We start from the raw sequence: 19,106 nt of genomic DNA, 5'->3' as shown, positions 1-19,106 counted from the left end.
GCTAGGCTAGGGGAAGACAAGATCAGCAACAGTACGGAGTACGGAGTACGGAGTAGATAGAGAGTTGGTCCTTGGAATCTTGACGTTTATATCCAACCTAACTTGATGCGAGCAATACCATAAACTACCAAAGCATATCTTATATCGTATTGTTTCGTTTTAAATACCTAAGTCGTTTTATCAATAACATTTATAAAGAAACAGTCAGAGTATATACATTTTCCCTCTACTTGAGATACCCATGGCGGTTCCTTACCGAGCGTCACCGAGCACACCGAAGATAGTGGGGCATCGTTTTTCTTCACCTTGATTTTTTTCCAAGTCCAAAGCGCATCGGCCGGTGAATCGCAAAACTTGCATCATTCCTCTCAACACGACAACCAAGTTTCGTCAGTGCGGTTTTGCTGTAACACCGCCATTATGAAGCTTTCAAATCCGGGAACCGTTCCCGTGTACACAATCTCGGGCGCATCTAGTGCTCGACCTCTGCCCGACTGGCTTGCACGACGCAGAAAGCGAAGTTTGAAGGACGATGCCGAATACCAGAATCGTGTCGAGCTTCTGCAGGATTTCGAGTTCGAAGAGGCTAGTAACTGCATCCGGGTCAGTGAGGATGGCGACTGGATCATGAGCACAGGCACATACAAGCCGCAGATTCATGTTCATAACTTACCTCAGCTCTCGCTGTCTTTCGCTCGTCATACCAACGCCCTCAACCACTCATTTGAGCTTCTGTCAACCGATTACTCCAAATCCCTTCACCTCCAAACCGATCGCCGCCTCGAATTCCACACTCCCATGGGCTGCCATTACGAGGTCCGTCTTCCCAGATATGGCCGAGCTCTTGTCTACGACCGGCAATCTACCGAGGCTCTTGTACCAGCGGTGGGCTTGGATAGTGATGGTAAAGGCGAGGTGTTCCGCCTCAACCTTGAGCTGGGACGCTTCATGAAGTCGTATCAGGTCGATGTTGGTGGCGACGATGAACTTACTGGGGGCGGTTTACAAGGAGGTATTGGGGTTGGTAGCGTCAACACGGCTGCTATCGCTGAGAACACTCACAACTTGCTCGCTTTTGGAACTTCAATAGGAACAGTTGAGTTTTGGGACCCCCGATCCAAGTCCAGGGTCGCCTTGCTGGGAGGCCACGAAGGTGAAGTTACAGCATTGGACTTCAGCCCTTCAGGCCTTTCTATCGTTACAGGCGCTTCGAGTGGCATGATGCAGATTTTTGATCTGCGACGACCCGTGCCCCTCATGAAGAAGGATCAAGGATACGGTTTCCCTGTGCATAAGCTCATGCATCTGACGACGGCATCACAAGAAAAGAAAATTCTGTCAGCGGATAAGCGCATCATCAAGCTATGGGATGAGGAGACAGGAGATCCTTGGACGTCCGTGGAGCCTATCGTCGACATCAACGACGTTGCATGGTGCAAGAATACTGGTATGATCATGACAGCAAACGAAGGCAAGCAGCAACATGCGTTCTTCGTTCCCCAACTAGGTCCCGCTCCTAAATGGTGCTCATTCTTGGACAACATGGTCGAAGAAATGGCGGAAGAGGTGCACACCGAAACATACGACAACTACAAGTTCTTAACACTACCCGAACTGAAGCAGTTGAGCTTGTCCCACCTGGTTGGAAAGACCAACCTACTTCGACCTTACATGCACGGATACTTCGTGGCCTCGAAGCTGTACGAGCAAGCTAGATTGATTGCCAACCCATACGTCTGGGAAGAGGAGAGGACCAAGCGTATCAAGGATAAGGTCGAGAAGGAACGCGCAAGCAGAATCAGAGGTACTAAGAAGGTCAAGGTCAACCAGAAGATGGTGGACAAGATTCTCAAGAAGCAGGAGAACAGAGCTGAGGTTGACACCAATGTTGGTGTTCTTGGCGATTCCCGTTTCAGCAAGATGTTCGAGGATGAAGCCTTCCAGGTGGATGAGACCACTGGAGAGTTCCGTGCTCTCAACCCGAGCACTGCGGTGGGACAACAGGTTGATTCTAAGGCTCCGGCCCGTTATCAGGGCAAGGACTCGGACGACGATGCGTCCAGTGATGAAGATATGGAGAAGACAGTCCCAGCACCAAGGCGAAAGACCAAGGATGAAGACGTCGTCATGCGTGTGTCGTCAACCAGCAACCAGGGACGGGCTGTCAAGGACACGGCGCTTGGCTCGAGACAGCAGAAGTCGGGGCGCACTCACCAGGCCCGAGGAGAGGTTGTTGGCGAGCGCCAAGTGTCCTTCATTCCAGAGTCAAGGAGAAAGCAAAAGAAGAGAGAGGAGGAGCTGCCTGCTGAGCCCCGGGACAAGCGAACGGGAGCTGCTCGACGCAGCGCCAGTGGCAACACGTTTAGACGGATCTAAGAAACGAGAAGGACAAAACAGGCGCTTGGATTTCATTATCAAAATAGCAAAGGCGTTAATGCTCAGTTCGTGGAGTAAAGATGAGACAGCCCCTGCGTGGAAGGTTACTATTTATACATGGATGATACCCGGATCCTGTCCGTTGGAAACACCAATTTGAGACCACAACCAACAAATACGTGGCTGACAACATCCATAACCACTCCTACCACCGTGACTACCAATTGCACACCACAGTGAGGATCTCCCTCTACTGCTGCTTTTCACTTCTTCAGCCACTTCTTCTCCTTACGCTTTGCCTTGGCCTGAGCTAGACCCTTTTCAAGATCCTCAGGTCGAATTCTCGGTGTCGGGGGGACATCATCATCAGCAATCCGTGTACGATTACGATGAGACGGAACAGGCCCGTCTTTGACTGACGAAGGGAACTCTGTTCTCCGCGGTGTGAGAGCTGTAACAACTTTGCGGGCGGACTTCCTGATTGTCTCTCTCATTGTCCATTCGCGCCTCTTTGCTATGAAGAAGAGGGCGGCTGTGGAGACTATCATAAAGTCAGTACATGTAAACAATTAGGAGGAGAGAGATACATACGGCCGATCAAACTGACGACAACAACGACAACGATGATAGCAATCATGCCGCCTTGAGAGATAGAAACGGAGTTGCCTGAGCTGTCACCGGCAGCACCCGCTTCAGTGCCAGAGTCGGCACTTGGAGCACTATCATCATAGCTCTCTGACGCAAGTGGAAATGGGTTACTTGTTGAAGACATTGTCTTTGAGTTTGTGTAAGATGGTGTAAGGGTATGTCTACTCAAGAAGCTGCACAAGGTTCACAGAACCTAGGATAAATGAAAAGTAAAAATACCAGGTAATTAAGATAGAAGGGCAGGATTTGTTTTCAAGAATGCCCGCCTCTTTGGCGAGGGCAGCCACTCGTATATACATCAACAAATCTTTGGTTCTTTATCCCCCACAAGCGTAGTACTCAGACCCTGGCATCCTTGATACCGACTTGGCTCTCAAGTCCCGAGTATTCAAGACGAATCATCATTGGATTTCCATCACGGGGCCGAGACTTGAGCACAGCAGCAGGAACCGCGATATAGTAACACGCACATCTGTGATTGGTGATAGTCTTGCTCGAAGCGCTGAGCGGCGAAGCCTCAAACAGGGGTCCAGCCAATAAGACTTCAGATCCGGACTTTATCAACCTCGATGCCTGTACTTCGTCACGCGCCAAAGGGTGATTAATGCAGGGCCGATATTGTGCGCAAGGGAATCTTTTCATATTTTTCACAGCGACGAGCCGCCGGATTGGTTCTGCAAAGCCTTAGTTTGAGGATTAAGTCGTAGTGCATGTAGGTGTTGGACAATCGTTTCACTCTGTGATGTTGGGCCGGTGATAACGGCGGTTGACAATGATCAACTAGCGGTGGCCCATGCATTGTTGGCGTCCTTTTTTGAACCGAAGCGCCAGGGGTTGTTGTTGGTTCTTTATATGCTTATCGTGTAAGTTGACCTGCAGCCGTTGTCATGGTTTTGACAGCGTTTGAGATTGATCTTGGCAGGAAGAGAAGACGCTGAACTCTCCAGATAACCGCCGTTCTAGATTTTACTTCTAAGCGAAAAACTTGGCGATGCGATGTTGCATCATCTTAGATCTAGGTTTAGCAGTTGAAATAGATTCATAACCCTGCTCCGGGGGATGCAGCCATGCTGTGTGATACAAGAACGAGGCCTCCTTTACAATTCCCTTCTTTCGATTTCCTATATGTCAGATGCTTGTATAATAGTCGAAGATCGTATATGACCCTAGCTTCATTGAGTCAGTTTAAAGCATCACCAAATATAGTCACATTCACAAATTGCCTAAAACATCACCCAATGCGACTTGTAGTTTCGTTGAGGTGCAAGTTGATAGAAGTGAAGAAAGAAACACGTCACTCATTCTCTCTCTCGAGTATTCTCACACAAATGAAGCCATATAACAAGCTTGACTTAAACAGTTCAAGGAGGTTAGTTACACTAGAAGGCCACAAACGAGAGCAGGCGGTAACTACAGGAACTGCTTTCCAGGAGGGTTATCAATTTACCTATTCCTTCACCCTTCATCATGTACGTTATTTCGAGTATAAAGATATGCCGTGTTTTCAATTACCAACCAAGCCTTCAAAGTATAGGTAAAATCTTAATAGGTACCTTAGTCCGTACGGCGGTTGAATTCCTATACCTTAAAAGCCAGAAGAAGGAACGCGGCTAGTAAGGTAACAGTTTAGAAAAGGCGAGAAACTCCTTCGCTACTGCCGACCTACGAAGGGAAGGTACTTACCTCAGGTCCTCAAGCCATCCTTCTCAATGTTCCTCCTGCTCCGAAATTTTCGAGATGTACCCGATTCCGCTCAAAGTCTGTCCGCGGCAGGCACCATGGGGTAGGATGGGCAATGAAACACTGTGCCTATACAACCCAGGCAGGTGCAGTTTCCCTAAAACACTTGTCGAAACTCCAACTGGAAGCCGCATCATAAACACCTTCCAACATAAATGTTGAAAGAAGACTGAGAGGAGAAGGAGGGCACAAGCAAGCCTAAGATTTGGGGAACTTCCTCACTTTTCCCTCCCAATTCACGTTGTCATTTTCAACTTGTTCACATCACCCCACTCCTCAGAGTCGACGATACCCTTACTACATCTCAAAGTAACACAAATCTTCTTTCTTTATAAACCGTGAGGTCTAGCTGGCCTACCAGCTACTCGGTCGCAGATGACCGCTTCACCAGACCCGAGACCCAGAGCATCATTCAGTAGAGGCAGCAGCCAGATCTCCTTTGGGCCTGTTGGAGATGAAAGAGATCTCAATAACCTCGGGTCGGTCATCCCGGATTCCCAGGCCGCCCCTAATATACTTTTGAATCAGCTTCATCTCAGGAGGTTCTCGGTACCAAGAGAGGAGGTCTCGACATCAACAATGGCCGAAGGTTTCTGCTTTGCCGAAAAGAAACCTCATCGTCCTGGACAGTTCTCGCGGAGACCTAAACCTGAGCAGTCTCAAGCAGCTGATGCTTCCCAATTCTTTCCTATGCCAACAAACATTCCTGCTGAACACTCTCTGCCCGGTCCACTACACGGCCCTGTCAGCATCCATAGGCCTGCGGCACCTTTAGATCTCCCTGAGCTCGGTCTAATAAGGGGCAAAGTTCTCTCCGAGATTTCCTCTCGTTTCAATGAAGAAAACCTCACTGATCGGTCGGATAATTCTTCGAGTCACACCATAATTCCATTGGAGAAACCTTCTACAGGAGAAAGCACTGGTGAAGCATCAGCCATCTGTATCGATAGCTCCGGGCTCCCTCATGAAAGCATATCAGAAACTTCTGGTATTAACGCACCACCTCCAACAGAAACTGGACCTATATTGGATGCTTCTCGCTTCAGTAAAGATGCTACCAAAGCACAAGTTTCTCAACAGCTGGGGAAAGAGGCGAAAATTTCTCTCCCTCACATCAAAGGCCATGGTAAGTTACGAATCACGAAGCTCAATGGTCATTCCCGCTAAAGTTCAAGTCTAGGGCGCCAACTTGAAGATCTGAAACTTCCCCTTCCACATGTTACCCGTGTCGACCGAGTCTCATATCAAGCGCCCTCTTCCAGTGTTTGTGGTGACCTGCAGGCACCCGTTCCCCGGACTCCCGTGACCACGGCAAAGTCTAGAAATCGTATATCCCGTGGTCACTGGCCGGCTCAGCCCCCCTCGGTATCTAAATACCATAGAGTGTCTGACAGAAACAATGATCGCCCGACTTCCAGGAGCAGTAATATCTCAAGAAAACGCTCAGCTAAACAGAGAGTACATACTCGACCAACATTTGAGCCTGACCGAAAGAAGATTGCAATGCAGAACGTGGCTGAATACTGGAATGAGTGCATACAGATCGCCGAAGCTGAGCGTCAGGAGGCCCTTCAGGAGATTGTACTTCTTGAGGATAAGTTGCAGCACACTCAGAAGGCTTTAGACAAGTCTGTGCAACTCATATCGGAAAAAGATGCCGCGATTGGAGATTCGAAGAGTCGCCTTGACAAGCTACAAGAAGAAGGATCGCTGGCGGAAAAGGAAACTCAAAGATTACAGTGTGAGATTGAGTCTCTTCGCTCCGACTTAATCAAATCTCAAAATCATGAGGCAGCCACTCATGAAAAGTATCGCAAACACCGAGAAAAGATTAATGAAGCTATCAAAGAACAGCAGGGTCTGTTTTCAAGGGTTCGCAATCTTCACAAAGAAGCGAGTGATGAGCTGCAAAAGGAGAGGGGCAGGCGCGAGAAAGAGGCCAAAGCAGTTGAGCTAGCATTGGAGGACAGTCACAGGAAGCGCGAAGAGCTCAAATCTTGGATTGAAAAATATCGATCTGAATCTGAGCAAGAAGCACAGAAACGTAAGATCACCAGTCATATTGTTGTATCACAGCCCGAGACTGACTGTATTGCTTAGAAACGCACACAATTTCCGAGCTGCAACTCAGGCTTGAAAATCAGGGGAAGGAGATAAATCGAGAAAGAGAAGCAGTCATTGAACTCCAGGACCGTCTGAAAACGGAATCAAACTTGCTGGATGAAGTGAAAACGTTCCGTTCTGATATGTCCTCGCTAAGAGAAAGTAACGAGAAGTACAATGAGTGGAGTGAGAAACAGGGAAGGCTGACAAACACCCTTTTGGAGAAGTAAGTCAACATGTCTCTGAAAGAATCTTGCTAACTAATGTGTAGACTCGAGTTGATGAACGATCATTTGGAGTCGCGCAGTGATGGCCAAATGACGAATGAAGAGGTCAAGGAGATGGCGGATAGGTTAGAAACGAACATTGTCTCCCGGTACGTGATTCTTATCTCTCGCTTCATTTTCTTCACGCTCTAATCAAGCTTCCAGTTTGATGTCTGAGATACAGAAGATAATCTTGTCTCAAAGCGATGCAAAACAGTCAGCCGGGTCTCTTCAGGACATCATCCAGGAGCACTTTGAGAAGTTGCATAACAACATCGCCGATCAACAGGAGACTCAATCAAAAGGTCAGCAGTGGCATGAGAAAACACACCAGGATCTTGTTGAGCATCTAGGCGATATTTCTGCCAAAACTCTCGCCACCCAGAAGACCTGCGACGACACAAATAAAGGTTTAGCCAGACTTGCTACTGGCCATTCGGTTTGGCAAGAAGGGTTTCAGACTCATCTTGACAACCAGTTAGCCAAACAGCTTCAAGACCGCGAATCAAAGATTGGGGACCTGGAGGAAACTCTGCACCAGATCTCTCAAGAATGGTCTAAGAAGCTCGATCTCATGAAAACTTCCATGCTTGAGAGCGACGAGCAGGCCAAGGAATACTTGCAAGCAACTATTTGTGAGATCAAAACCACACTCACGACGAAGCTTGAGGAGGAAAGGGTTGCCTCCGAGAAGGAGATTTCCAAGTCTGAAACTATGCAAGCAGCAGTAGAGGCTCATCTTCAACAAGTCAAGATTCAACTCGAAGGGGTGTCATCGAGTGGTCCAGAATCTCAGTTGTTGCGCGAGACGTTGGCTGAAGAACGTAAGAAAACCCACGATCTACAGAAACAACTCGCTGCTCTGGAGTGTGGCTCCGGTGTAAATGCAGAATTGTTCCAGAGACAAATCCAAGATCTCAAAGCAATCGATGCTTTGAAGAACCAGCTAGAGGGAATGACCGAGCAGGTTCCCAGGGTGGAAAATCTAAACACCACATTCAACAAGATGGTTGATCTTAATCAGGTAATGCAGTCTACCGCTTTTTACCTGAGCAAGGAGCGCCATTGGGTTAATGAGAAACTGGGGGTTATATCGCAGCCTGTCGGCTCGCATGCACCACGAGGGGGCGAGACTGGAACTCAGTCTGCTTACTTCATTGAGCACCGTTCGGAAGAGTCTAACTCGTGTGGTCAAGATAAGAGTGCTGACACGGAGGGCTCAGCCAGTCTAAGTGACCTCACTACTCTTGATTTACATAACCAGGGAGAAAGATATCGTCGTAAAGTCGTCGTAGCCAGCCCGGCATTGAAAGCATCTTCACCAGCTCCAGCGCCCTCGGTAATACAGGAGCAAGCGAGGCGCCGAGAAGGCTCTGCTCCACGATCTATCCTGCGACTTTCGACTTCCTTGACGCAGGAAACGGATACTATCAGACCACCCGCAAATCACAGTCAGTACAACAGGCCTGTGATGGCTAAAGTCGATTCGGCTACAGACCGTAGCAACCCCGAGGTGGTTGAACAGATTCGGTCGGGTTTGATCCAGCCAAAGCCTGCACGTCCCGACTGGGACTTCCCTACCATGGAGGATTTTGCCAAAGAAATTCTGCCAAATGGCAAGGAATACGGTGGGAAGCGCAGTGTCTCCTCTGTGGACGATGAAGACGTTGTCACCTCTCCTAGCAAACGAGTCAAGTCGGAGGAAGCGCCAGCCGACTCGCAACCTGAAAGTTCAGACAGGCCTTCGTCCCTTCGAACACGCCATGTGATCCGAAAGACGTGCTCGAAGCAGTCGAACTAATGTGCTTACAACGAAGAGACTGCAGGTAATCGCCATGATGTAGTAATATTGGGGGCCTGGGGAATTCGAGGTTTCTCTAGTCACTAGATCTTTCAATTCTCGGGGAGCATAGGTAACTAGAATTTAACTTTGTGGAACAATCGTGGTGAGCAATTGGTGATTTAAAGAAGATCATACGTGAATGGTGAATAGAATAACGATTGCACATTATCATTTGAATCCAAATGCCTAGGCAGAGCTCACGCACAAGGTAGGCACAGTAACATGCTAGTCTGGTCGTTAAGTTCAGTGGCATACGAATGCAGCCATATCCATAAGGGCAATATTGTGATCTAGGTATGTTGTACATGTATAGTCGCATTTCGAAGAGGCAGGATCCTGATGCCCAAAACTCCAGCGATGCTCTCTAAGGTAGTGTAGTGTTACATGGCGCGTACGTGGTGGTTTGCAGTTAAAGAGCCAATTCTAGCTCACGCAAGAAACTCGGTCGTTGGGTTATTGTATCGAACAAGGTATGATGGAGCGAGGTCGGGCGGCTTTCACTTCCTCTTTTTGGTTTCGAGGAACAAGACCTTCTTACGCACTGCCATTGACAGAATTAGCTGATGGGCCCAGGTGTTTTGAGTATGTCAGGCCGTACCGATGGGATCGTATTTCAACATGCTCATCATGGGTGCGGTTCTGGGACGCTTGAAGGTATAGAAGAAGCCAGTCATGGCCATGGAGACGAGGCGCGCATGCACCAGGCGAGCCTTGGCTGTGGGAGAATGGAGTCAGCAACAGCCTGGTTGGGTCGTCTTGAGAGAATGTGCCTACCCTTCTTTGCCATTTTGATTGACGTGGATCAGGATGGCTTGGTCTTGCTGTACGTCAGTCGCCGTGATACCTTAGTAGAGAATTTACGGATACTGGCGACGTTGGGCGGCTGTCGGCAAAACGTAGCGCCGTAATGGTCACTGCCATACTGAACCCCCACTAATCTTCTCGGTGAGTAGGAGCGCTGTAATGGTTCACCGAGAGCTTCAGTCAAAAACATGGCCAACCAATGAGAAGCTGTGTATTCGAGGTGCTGCACCTTATCTGACATTATTGTATTATTAGCTGTCTTCTCACACAAGCTTACCTTAGTAGTTACTGGTGGTTATCGTGACATGGCTAAATGATACATGGTATCAGTACCTATACAAGCAATGCATTTGGGGAAAGGATCTATTGGTTCTGAGAAGACTACAGTGCTTGATCCGAGACCGGTGGTCTCGACTATTCAAACCCTTGCACACAATGTCCCTAACCACGATATCGGGCTAATTCTTTGAGAGACAACCTCAACAAGCGGTATAAAAAGCCAGAACGTACTCATCTGTACCAAGCATCCAATCTCAGAGGTGAATGTCGCACAGAGATTATCTACTAAATAGGGTGCGTTTGTTGATCACACAAGCGTGACCATCTCAATCTTGGCTCTTACTACAACCCCAACAAGGACATTGCCCCTCTTTGATTCGAACACACACATTATCTCGCTCTGTTCTCTCTAACTGTTTCTCGTCAACAATCACAATTGCGGCATCGGATCTGCGGTGACTCCCAGATATATCTGCGCCCTAGAGCTCCCAGTCACGGTTTACCCGCCACGGGAGTAAGCGAGACCAAACAGCGGCGAGGTGATAGCGATTTGACGAGATCTTATTATATGATCTCCCAACTGCCTACCTAGGTATCTAGCTCAAAAGGTTAGTAGTGAGTAAGGTAGCAGGTAGCTAGCTTATCTGGCCAGACAACAGAGTAACTTTCGCTTCACAATCAGTCTCTGGCTCTCCAACCTTGTAAGTCTTAACAAGTATTACATTTATCTATTCTTCCTCTTGCACGTACGTACTTATATTTTGAACGGCAGTCCTTTCAACTACCGTCTCAGCGGCTAGGACCCTTGTATCATTCCGCATCGAAGCTCCACCACGCACACCTCCACAGCTTCTGGCCAGCACAGAGACAGGACAGGATACTACAGAATAGTTACCTATTATTTCCTGGCGTCAAGATCTAATGCTAGCCCGTCGAAGTCCGGTGGCATCGGTCCGCTTCGGCCAGACGCTGCGATGTCAGCCGCCTTTAAAGTCTTCAAGGTTGGCTGCTAGCCCCGAGGTCAACGAGCCCAGTCAACGATGTGCGAGCACCTTGCGCCCCGCTACTTCAGGTACGTTTTTCCAGAGAACTTGTATGTATGGAAGATTTCTCTGGGCTTTCTTTATCGTCTCGTCCAATTGCGTGTTTTTGCCTTATATATGCAGGGCCGGTCCGGTCCCAGTGAAACGGGAGCGAGATGCTCTTGGAAGATGGTCTAGGAGACAAGGCAAAGAAGAGGCAGCCGAGAGATATGGCGCAAGACATTACGTTCGATTGGATCTCTTGTAGCTGTCTTTCCTGGCTTTTGTTGCAGCTGCACTGTCATATTACCCCTGCGCCTTGTTATCCATGTCCTGGCTGGTTCACCCTATTACGTTTTATCATGCCCTTTTTCAGCCGCCTCTTTTTCTCTTTTGATATGAGAGCGAATGCCGGAGGGCGGTGGTGTACCCGAGATAGAGTCCGGCTGGTCTCGGGCCATCGAGTACCACCGTGTAACCATCTCTTTTTTTTTTGTTATCAATATTCGGAGTCTTCCGATGACCTCGGACAAAGTGTCCGGAGACCGGGAGAGAGAGAGAGAGAGGGTATCATGAATATCAGTCATGGCTATGGTCATGTGCAGCAACCAAAATCGGGCGCCAGTTGCGTCTGTTGTATGAGTCTGAGGGGTCCCGGCTCCGGGCTTTGAATGAACCCCAATGTCCAATTTGGAGCACCCTTGCTTGTCTCCAGGTCATCACCCACGCTCTCTCCACGCTCTCCCCCCCAAAGCCCAAAGCCCAAAGCCCAAAGCCCAAAGCGCCCCCGGATGTCGTCCGTTGATCGGATCGGGTTGAAGCCATTCAATTTGTCTACCTCGTCATGGACAATGCGCCCAAGTCATGCAATCACAAGCAAAATGCGCTGATTTTGGGGACCCCATGATTTGATTTGATCTTACTTGAGGTGTTTTGTTTGTCTAGGTACAAACAGCACAATCTGCATCTGAATCCACTCCCGGTCTCCATCCCGTCCCCAGACGTGGATTGCGCTACGCTACGGTCCAAGGTTACGATGTCGATGGCGATGTGTGAGTGGGTGAGAGTGGGTTAGTTACCTCAGTGAAGGGGTTTTGGTCTCTTCTTTGCTCTGCTCTGCTCTGCTCTGCTTTTTATTACTAACAGTGCTTTTGTCTACAAGGGGATTTCTATTACCTAGACATTTAGTTGCATTAATTCTGAGCCGAGTCTTTTTCTTGTCTTGTCTTGTATTGTCTGCCTGGTCTATTTGTATCAGCCTCTACCCTCTCTTCCTAACCCAGTCGAGTTTCTTCTTTCTTTGATCTTTACCTAGTTCACGATACCCTCTTATACCAACAATAGTGTTGTTCTGGTGTGATAATTTCTCATTGTATGCTTCTCTCTCTCTCTCTCTCCTCCTTTCTCTGACCAGGCATCTATCTCATCCTTGTCTGATACCTACCTCACCTCACCTCACTTCTCTCACCTTGCTCTCTCCCCTTGACGCAAAACTCAGGCCTAGAAAAGCACTGACAATTTACTTGACTTGCTATATCAGTATTGGATGATTCAATTGCTAACTCGTTCGACTTTTTTGGTATCTACACAGACTATAAGATTGCCCCCCGTGCTTGCGCTTGGAGTAAATCTATTACTACCACATCTACCCCGCGACCCTTACTCACCCCGCCAAAAAGTTCTGCTGCTACTACTCCCCACTATCATCGTCACCTCTATCCTTATACCTCGACTTCTGTCTCCTCCTCTTCCTCTTCCTCTACCTCATTCTTCTCTACTTATCCTGCCAAAATGAGATTGACTTCAGAGAACATCAACCAGCGAGTCGTCGCTGCCAAGTACGCCGTTCGTGGTGAACTTGCTGTCAAGTCCGAGGAATACCGAGCCAAGATCGCAAATGGCGATACCGGCGATCTCCCCTTCAAACACGTTATTTCTGCAAACATCGGCAACCCTCAGCAGCTCGACCAGAAGCCCATCACCTTCTTCCGCCAGGTCGCCAGTCTTCTCGAGAACCCTGTACTTCTTCAGAACGAGGAGGCTCTCACCAAGCACTTTGGCTACCAGGCCGATGTCGTCGAGCGCGCCAAGTTCCTCCTGAGCAAGATCGGCTCCGTTGGTGCCTACAGTGCCAGCACCGGTGTTCCTGCTATCCGCGATAGCATCGCCCAGTTTATTGAACGTGAGTTATGTTCTGTTCTGCCGTCGCTTCTGTTTCTGCTGTGTTACTAACTTGTCTCAGGTCGCGATGGCTTCCCTGCAGATCCTGATCACATCTACCTGTCCGCCGGTGCCTCCTCCGGTGTCAACACCCTTCTCAACGTCATCTGCGCCTCCCCTAAAACCGGCATCCTTATTCCAATTCCTCAGTACCCTCTCTACACTGCTACTCTCTCCCTCTTGGACGCCACCGCTGTTCCTTACCTCCTGGACGAGCATAAGAACTGGGGTACCGATGTCGACACCATCCGTGCCTCATACGAAAAGGCCAAGGCTGACGGCATTGACGTTCGGTGCATTGTCATCATTAACCCCGGTAACCCTACCGGTGCCTCTCTTCCTGAGGAGGACATTCGTGCTGTCCTTGAGTTCGCCAACAAGGAGAACCTAGTTGTTATGGCCGACGAGGTCTACCAGACAAATGTCTTTGTTGGCAAGTTCCACAGTTTCAAGGCTGTCCTCCGCACCCTTGAGAAGGAGAACCCTGGCAAGTTTGACGGCCTCGAGCTCGCCTCTCTACACAGTGTCTCCAAGGGCATGGTTGGCGAGTGTGGTCACCGAGGAGGTTACTTTGAGCTTGTCAACTTCGATGCCGAGGTCGAGGCCAACATCTACAAGTTCATCTCCATCATGCTCTGCGCCCCTGTTATTGGTCAGTGCATCGTTGAGTTGATGGTCAACCCTCCCAAGCCGGGCGAGCCCTCGCATGAGCTTTACAAGAAGGAGTACGATGGCATCTTCACCGGTCTTCAAGACCGTGCTACCGCTCTTCACAAGGCCTTCTCTCAAATGGAGGGAGTCGAGTGCGCCGAGCCCCAGGGCTCCATGTACCTCTTCCCCACCATCAACCTGCCCGTCAAGGCCGCCGAGGCTGCCAAGGCAGAGGGTCGAAGCCCAGATGAGTTCTACTGCATGCGTCTCCTCGAGGCTACTGGTATCTGTGTCGTTCCCGGCTCAGGATTTGGCCAGAAAGAGGGTACCCTGCATTTCAGAACAACCTTCCTTGCGCCTGGCACCGAGTGGGTTGGCAGCATCGTCAAGTTCCACAAGGAGTTTCTCGAGAAGTACCGATGAAGCACCAGTCGCAGTTGCGCAGTATTGTCATTATGAGTCGAACTCCCGAAAAGCCGGACTTGGAGCGGGGCCTCGGGGGCGGGGGTCCGGGGGCGGAGCGACGATGTGGCGTGCGGAGGAGAAAGAGATAAAAGATTTAGGATTATCAAACAGGAAATCGTTTTGCATAGTTTAGCGCCTTGGTAGGTATTGGATAGACAGATATTCACCAATCTAGCATTTTTGTTATATGTTAATATGGCGTGTCCCACTTCGATCAAGAAAGAGACTGTGAGCCTACCGGCAGAACATAACAGAAAAATCCGGGGTAGACGTGTAATGTTGATCTTTCGATTCCGACCCTTGCTTGCATGCGCAGGTACCAGAGAAGAAGACTGGGGTAGATCGATTCTTAGCTGTATGCTTAACATCATATCATGTCATATCATTCAGTCAGACAGACACATGCAGCTAGCCTAACTCCGCAGTGCAGTGCAGTGCAGTGCAGTGCAGTTGTCACCTCGGTGTGGAAGGGGTGTGATATCAGATCAGCCCATTTTTCTGGCTCTCCTCTCACCGGGACCCAGCCAATCTAGGTACCTAGACTTTTAGTTAACACATCACATCATATCACATCACATCTGTACAGTCAATGAAATAGGTAACGGCATGGGCCTATTCTCTGTCTCTTCGCTTTATTCCCCCACTACGGCATGACAAAGCCAAGCACCAGCTTCCTCATCTATAAATCGCCTCATTTATGCCCTCTCGCTACCCCTCAGTCGCACAGCCTGGCCGTACTTTTGTAGTTTTGTGATGAGCTGATCACCCTGTCGCACAACATCCTGATACTGCTTGTTCTTGTCATCGGGGCGGTTTGTCTCGATCACACCCTTGCCTGTCACGCGATCGATGGTGCAGGGGATACGCCCAGCAGCGATGAAGCGGGCCAGGTCACTAGTAGAGAATCAGTCAGGTTGTGTTCATTCATGACATTGCGTAACGTATGACATACCGATCGAGGAAGTCGACAGTGACTCCGAAGTCATTGGCCATGCTCTCCAGGCCAACAACTCTGTAGCTCTGAAGAAGCTGCTGATAGGCGCGAAGCCGCATCTCCCGGATAAACCAGTTCTTGTGCTCGTGAAGATAGCGATCCTGGTTTAGGAACTGCTCCTCGACCTCGGCGAGAGACTTGAAGAAGGTCTTATAGTTTCCGTTATACAAACTACTGACGAGCAGCGCTAGAGGGCTAAAGTCAATGGCCATCTCAGCTTCAGGTTGCTCTGTGCTGGTACCCAACGTGGTCAGGTTGACAGCAGCGGTCGCCGTCTTAGGAGCCTTCGCGCCAGTGGTGTCATCAGCACCAGGGCCAGCGCTGAGGGCACCGCTGAGAGCAAGAAGCTTGTCCTCACCGTCACCCAGAATAGCCTTGATTTCAGGTGCGTCTACAACCTTTGACTTGAAATCGACTCGCTTGAGGGACACTGAACCAGCAAGAACGGAGTACACGACAAGGTTGGAGTAGGTGCAGAGTTCGTAGCTAGTGAATGTGGAGAGAGAGTCGAGCAGTAGAGGCGCGGCAAGGTTGTAGGAGCGAAGTGTGAGTAGGTGCAGACCCTCGTAGGCCTTGAGACGGTTGCGGCGGTCCCAGTCACCGCCTGATTCGACGAGTGTCTTGGCGCGTTCGACGTGCTTCTTGACAAGAGGCTTGTCGCCATAGAAGAGACCCATGCGTATTATGGCGAGGACGACGTCGATCTTGGTACCGAGGATTCCCGTCTTTTCGGATAGGCTCTCGTATGCGGCAATGGCCTTGTCCTTGGTGGGTGTTAGCAGGCGAAGTCGATTTGTGGCTAGAACGTGTGTTTCTGTGTGAGAACAAACATACCTTGTCTCCTACACGGGCCCAGAACTCAGCTCGCTTTCCCTGAGCAGCCATGACCTCGGTGTCACCAGCTTGTTCAACAGCGTCATCCTCCTCTTTCTGGAACTCTTGCAGCTCCCGGTCATTATCTTCCTTCAACTGGTTGTAAAGGCCCTCGTCCCAGGGAAGACTGACAATAGTAGCGGCAGGCTTAGTAGCAATCATTCCAACAAGACTGGACTTTCTGCTGAGAGGTCGTCCAGGAGCCGAAGAGCCGCCCTCGCCAAGAGTGTTGAGAACGCCGTCGAGTGGATGGGCGAGATATCGGTAGAAAGGAGCCATCTTGTCCTGTTCGATAGCATCTTGAAGAGCCTTTACAGCAGCTTGTTGCGCATTTTTAGTGGCATAACCGTTTGTGAGGGTGAAAACGTGCTGCGACAGAGGCAACAATGGCCACTTCGCGTACTGGGGGTCAGAACCCATGATGGAGGCGGTCGCTGTCGTCGAGAGTGTGTGGTAATTGTTTTAAGCGCAGGGTGCGATATCGATAGTTGCCCAGAAAAATCGAGGACGATGACGTTGTTCACTGTTGGGCGTTAATGTTGATGTTGTGGTTTGGCGGATGGATGACGAGAGAAGCTCAGAGGTAGGTCGGTAGAGCTTGGTGTTGAGCAGATAGTTACCTACAGCAAATCCAATGACAATTGGATCCATTGGATGGCGAGGCGACAGTGGGGTTTTTCCAGGCGGCTTTGTGCTGCAAGGCTCCAGCGGGACACGCACTGATGGACTGGTACGTACCTCGAGCACTCAGCTCAACTTTCACCAAGCTCAACTCAGTGAGCGGAGGAATTGGTAAGGGATGAGTTGCACAGTGAATAATTCTCAGGTCGTGCGTGCTTCAGCCTCACCTGATGTTTGGTAGCCAATGCAATAACACAATACCGTCAGGGGATCAATAATTCCTCAATTCTTCGATATATCTGGCATTATAATAAGTAATAGTTGTCTTAAAATCAAAGAATTTAGTACTTATACAATATTGCCAATGTATTCTCCTTTTTCTCATTAACCCAACATAACATGACCAACGTATCATCATGTTGTCTAAAATATAGACAAGATCAATAGCATTAGAGTGCTTCATAAGTCATCATTTCATTGAGTTACAAAGGCAGAAAGTCAATAGGTGCAGGGTAGGCTGATGCAACTGGACCGCTTAGGCCGAGCGCCCTCACATCAGTGCAACGCTGAGATTAGATACAGAACTTGCATCATATCCATTTCCCTTTCAATTCAATAACTTTAACATCCAACTTCGCATCTACCATTGCAACATCAAACGACACATATATCGCGAAAAGAACGAGTGAAGCTGTCAGAAATGGGCAGAGACTCTGATCGCGACGACGGCGATGAGCGAAACCACCGCAAACGTCCTGCCAACGACGAACCTCAAGATGATCTACCCCAGCCATACAACGCCAAGTCACTTCAGCCAGCAAAGCGGCGCGCCCTCTCGCCATCAGAACAGCCCCGAAAGCTGAAGCGCCCCGGTGCGCGTGCGCGAATCTCAGAGGCCGAGCGTGAAGCCATTCGACAGCGCCAGCTCGAACGAGAACGCGAAGCTGCTGCTGAGGAAGCCGCCGAAGCTGAACAGGAGAGGATCCGAAACAACAGTGATCTTGTGCGACACCACTACAACAACGTACCGGAGCGTGGTCGCGACTGGAGAACAAGAGACAGCAAGATCAAGGGACTTCGTGTTTTCAACAATTGGATCAAGAGCTGCATCATTCAGCGTTATTCACCCGATGAGGACCACAGCCCTGGTTCGCGCGAAGCTGGACGCTCCAGTGGCAAAGATCTACTTGTACTGGACATGGGATGTGGAAAGGGCGGCGATCTTAACAAATGGCAGCAGGCTCCTCAACCAATTCAGCTCTATGTTGGACTCGATCCCGCTGACGTGAGTATTGAGCAAGCTCGCGATCGCTACCGTACACTGGGTAGCCGTGGCGGGCGAGGTGGGCGCGGCGGACACCGGCGACCGCCACCGCGCTTGTTCGATGCTCGCTTCCACGTTAAAGATTGTTTCGGCGAGTCCATTGAGAACCTCGACATTATCCAACAAGTCGGCTTCGACCCTTCGCCCATGAACCGCCGAGGTTTCGACGTTGTCAGCATGATGTTCTCTATGCACTATGCTTTCGAGTCGGAAAAGAACGCGCGCAACATGCTCCGCAACGTCGCCGGAGCACTCAAGAAAGGAGGACGTTTCATCGGCTGCATCCCTAATTCTGATGTTCTGGGCGAGCGAGTCCGTAAATTCAACGAGGAGGCTGCTGCTAAGCGTGCAGCCAAGCAAAGCGAAGAAAAGAACGGTGATGGCTCGACAACACCGCAACAAACAGAGCCAGAGGATGGCGAGCTGGAAGAGGGCGAGGAGGAGCCCACTGCTGAATGGGGTAACTCGATTTACCGTGTGCGCTTCCCGGGAAAAACACCGGATGATGGTGTCTTTCGACCTGCCTTTGGCTGGAAATATAACTTCTTTCTAGACGAAGCTGTGGAGGAGGTGCCTGAGTACGTCGTGCCCTGGGAGGCCTTCCGTGCTCTCGCCGAGGACTACAACCTTGAGTTGCAGTTTCACCGCACTTTTCCTGAAATCTGGGAGGCGGAGAAGGATGACCGCGAGCTTGGTCCCCTGAGCGAGCGCATGGGCGTACGAGAGCGTGGTGGAGGCCCTCTTCTGGTATCCGATGAGGAGATGGAAGCTGCTAGTTTCTACGTCGGGTTCTGCTTCTACAAGGTTTAATCATTCCTGTACCGGTGAAAGACATTGCAGGGGTATCATGGGCTTGGTGTTAAGGAGTTTGGCTCAT

At 49.8% G+C, this 19,106-nt stretch overlaps 6 protein-coding genes across 6 annotated transcripts; 4 read left to right on the top strand and 2 right to left on the bottom strand.

The window, feature by feature from the left end:
* Nucleotides 1-420: 420 nt before the first annotated feature.
* FSUBG_11067 (nucleolar 10) lies at nt 421-2,376 on the top strand (the record flags this gene model as incomplete). The annotated part of the gene is made up of 1 exon (XM_036675710.1): nt 421-2,376. The coding sequence occupies one exon, from the start codon at nt 421-423 to the stop codon at nt 2,374-2,376; it is 1,956 nt and encodes a 651-aa protein (XP_036533464.1).
* Nucleotides 2,377-2,639: 263 nt separating this feature from the next.
* On the bottom strand, nt 2,640-3,148 carry FSUBG_11066 (uncharacterized protein; the record flags this gene model as incomplete). The annotated part of the gene is made up of 2 exons (XM_036675709.1): nt 2,640-2,917; nt 2,968-3,148. 2 exons carry the CDS (start codon nt 3,146-3,148, stop codon nt 2,640-2,642), a joined length of 459 nt encoding a protein of 152 aa, XP_036533463.1.
* Nucleotides 3,149-5,139: 1,991 nt separating this feature from the next.
* On the top strand, nt 5,140-8,934 carry FSUBG_11065 (uncharacterized protein; the record flags this gene model as incomplete). Its single annotated transcript, XM_036675708.1, has 5 exons — nt 5,140-5,890; nt 5,945-6,808; nt 6,865-7,093; nt 7,139-7,243; nt 7,299-8,934. 5 exons carry the CDS (start codon nt 5,140-5,142, stop codon nt 8,932-8,934), a joined length of 3,585 nt encoding a protein of 1,194 aa, XP_036533462.1.
* A 3,938-nt stretch (nt 8,935-12,872) lies between these two features.
* Nucleotides 12,873-14,375, top strand: FSUBG_11064 (alanine transaminase; the record flags this gene model as incomplete). Its single annotated transcript, XM_036675707.1, has 2 exons — nt 12,873-13,263; nt 13,324-14,375. The coding sequence occupies 2 exons, from the start codon at nt 12,873-12,875 to the stop codon at nt 14,373-14,375; spliced, it is 1,443 nt and encodes a 480-aa protein (XP_036533461.1).
* Nucleotides 14,376-15,112: 737 nt separating this feature from the next.
* Nucleotides 15,113-16,704, bottom strand: FSUBG_11063 (26S proteasome regulatory subunit N7; the record flags this gene model as incomplete). The annotated part of the gene is made up of 3 exons (XM_036675706.1): nt 15,113-15,311; nt 15,370-16,175; nt 16,246-16,704. 3 exons carry the CDS (start codon nt 16,702-16,704, stop codon nt 15,113-15,115), a joined length of 1,464 nt encoding a protein of 487 aa, XP_036533460.1.
* A 901-nt stretch (nt 16,705-17,605) lies between these two features.
* On the top strand, nt 17,606-19,039 carry FSUBG_11062 (mRNA (guanine-N7-)-methyltransferase; the record flags this gene model as incomplete). The annotated part of the gene is made up of 1 exon (XM_036675705.1): nt 17,606-19,039. One exon carries the CDS (start codon nt 17,606-17,608, stop codon nt 19,037-19,039), a length of 1,434 nt encoding a protein of 477 aa, XP_036533459.1.
* Between the last annotated feature and the right edge of the window lie 67 nt (nt 19,040-19,106).

This window comes from Fusarium subglutinans, assembly GCF_013396075.1.
Source record: "Fusarium subglutinans strain NRRL 66333 chromosome Unknown NRRL66333_c0000201, whole genome shotgun sequence".
Lineage (NCBI taxonomy): Eukaryota > Fungi > Ascomycota > Sordariomycetes > Hypocreales > Nectriaceae > Fusarium > Fusarium subglutinans.
The sequence above is the reverse complement of the archived record's forward strand: the minus strand, read 5'-3'. Positions and strand labels throughout refer to the sequence as shown.